At 46.4% G+C, this 2,454-nt stretch overlaps 1 protein-coding gene across 1 annotated transcript; it reads right to left on the bottom strand.

The window, feature by feature from the left end:
* Positions 1-512: 512 nt before the first annotated feature.
* On the bottom strand, positions 513-2,024 carry LOC113582003 (transmembrane protein 271-like). The gene has a single exon (XM_027017529.2). The coding sequence runs from the start codon at positions 1,712-1,714 to the stop codon at positions 923-925; it is 792 nt and encodes a 263-aa protein (XP_026873330.1). The 5' UTR covers positions 1,715-2,024; the 3' UTR covers positions 513-922.
* Between the last annotated feature and the right edge of the window lie 430 nt (positions 2,025-2,454).

Below are 2,454 nucleotides of genomic sequence, written 5' to 3'. Positions count from 1 at the left end.
CTTTAAGCAATCGCTGTACCGCGGGTATATAATTATCCCATTCCATGATCAGTCGTGTGGCGTGTCTGTAAACCTTTGGTGTTGTGCCAGCCCCATGTCATCGGAATCATTACCGGCTTTGGAGCTGTAGCAGCCTCCGTTTTCCGTACTGCTGTTTTTCATAAAATAACCCTGACTACTCGTACGTTGAAAGAGAAACACTTGCGCAGTTCACACTAAAAGCAAGAAAACTCCACGTGTCCGTTGCGCAATGCCCTGTGTGTTTGTGTCTTGAATGTGGTACGAAACGCATCACTTCATTTGCATATCAAAGAGGCGCTTTGCTACTGTTAGGTACCTGTAGATAAAGTAGGCCATAGAACCGTAGCCCGTAGACTACCACATGGGACATATTGCACCGTTTTTGTTTGTTTTCTTGTTTTTGTTTTTTATTTGTACTATTTTTAACTCATTCTTAATAGATACAGCTGCGATCCCTGTTAATGTGGATTAAATATCTACGTCAAGGAAGAGTAAATACACTTTTTATTCATGAGCTAAACGTAGGCAGTATTAAGGCAAACAATAGAATGACATTAACAAACTACATGGGCGTAAGATATGAGTACAATCAATCAGTGGGTTAAAACAAATGTGCGTTCATATTTAAACCTCTTTTTATTTATACTGCTTATATATTATCTGTATAGATCTCTTACCATTCAGTCTGGTTTGGAAACTGCAGTTCATTGACTGTATATTGAATCATATATTTGCTTGCTTCCCACGAAAAAGGCAGTACATTATCGCAATTAGCTTTTGCCGTCAGAGAAAGAGCTTTCGTATCGAACATAGTACACACGTCAGGTTCGGCGGTGTGGGCCAAATCACCAATGATTGTCACTGCAGACTTTAAAGCCCATTTATAACTTTTTTGCTGTCACTATTTGTTACTCGCTTCTCCGGGGAATATGTCTTCATACGCTGGCGGCAGCTCGTTTGGAAGTGGGTAAGAGAAGGGATAAGACTGGTTCAACTCTGGATCGCTTGGCGAGTAGCCCGGTAGTTCGATAGACGGGTGGCCGCAGCACTGCACTTCCACGCCAGCCTCGTCAAACACGTGAAACACCCCGAGGTTAATATAAGACACCGGTTGGAATTCCGACACCGCAAAGTCTCTTTCCTCGTTGAGAATGATCGCCCCCGCACTCTGCCTCTGCGTGCGCCGTCTCCTATAAAACTGCGCGGTTTGGTACCTCTTAATAACCACCAGGTTCATCAACCCTAGGAGACATTCCAAAGTGTTAAGAATGGTGGATATGACCAGACCTCTCTGATATTCCTTCAGCTGATCGCATACGGGATTTAGATCCACAGAGTCCAAGCAATAGTGCGAATATTTCCGCTCCACCAGTGACACTGTGTCGCCATCCACCACGGCCCCCGAGAACGCAGTGAGAACTCCCAGGAGGAACACCAAGATTCCAAAGAGAAAGAAATTCCGACACCCGGGTTTCCCTTTGCAACAAACGAGCGCCATCCCCAACAGCACTTGTCCGAGTCCGACAAGTATTCCCGAGTAAAAAGCCCCGGCCGCGGTCCCGAGATGGAAATGTACTTTCACTTGGGCTCCCAGAGAGATGCATTTGAAACCGACGACAACTGTGCTTATGGCACAGACAAAAAGCAGACTGCTGGAGACGATGGTACACAGTCCTTGCCCACTCAACTTCATTATATTCCTCCTCTACCACTCCCGGTTCCTCTCCCTCCTTCATCCTCCTTTGTCCTCCTCGTCCGCTCTTCTCGAAGCGCTGTCAGACTGTGACATGACTTGCCGATGATCGCTGCTCAAACCGAGGATCTCCGGAGTCGCGCGCTGTGCTCCCCTTTCCCGCCGCTTCAGAAATGGATTAATTATTGATAGGCAGGGCGCACTCCTTCTGTGGTACCAGCCCCCTAAATCCAGCTTAAAGGTAGTGATTACCTTCATGACCCTCTCCCGCCATCCACTCCGCTACGCGATAAAGCGCGTCTCCAAGCTTTGTTTCGATCGCCGACGGGAAAGACGCTACCTCCCGCTCTTTCACAGCGTGCACAGCGCTGATGCGCGCCATGCGGCACAGACGCGCCGCCGTGAGCGCAGATCAACTACGCCGTGCTTTGATTCACAGCGCTGAACTTGGCCGAGTGACTGGAAACAGGAGAATGCGACACACGGTTCATCCTTTACCGCTTTCCCAGTTTCTAACAAAAATGTCAGCAGACAGTTTGGGAATGGTATTATACGCAAAATGATAGTCTGACTATAAGCATATAATGCAAATAACGCATGCATTCAGTAGGCCTGATTTTCATAAAACAACGAAGCCGAAGGTGAAGTATATGCGGTCACTTCAGAAACGAAAACAAAAACACTGAGCGCAAAAGTATACATCATTTTTTGTATTGTAAAAAAAAAAAAAAAAAAAAAAA

This window comes from Electrophorus electricus, chromosome 12, assembly GCF_013358815.1.
Source record: "Electrophorus electricus isolate fEleEle1 chromosome 12, fEleEle1.pri, whole genome shotgun sequence".
NCBI classification, from domain to species: domain Eukaryota; kingdom Metazoa; phylum Chordata; class Actinopteri; order Gymnotiformes; family Gymnotidae; genus Electrophorus; species Electrophorus electricus.
The sequence above is the reverse complement of the archived record's forward strand: the minus strand, read 5'-3'. Positions and strand labels throughout refer to the sequence as shown.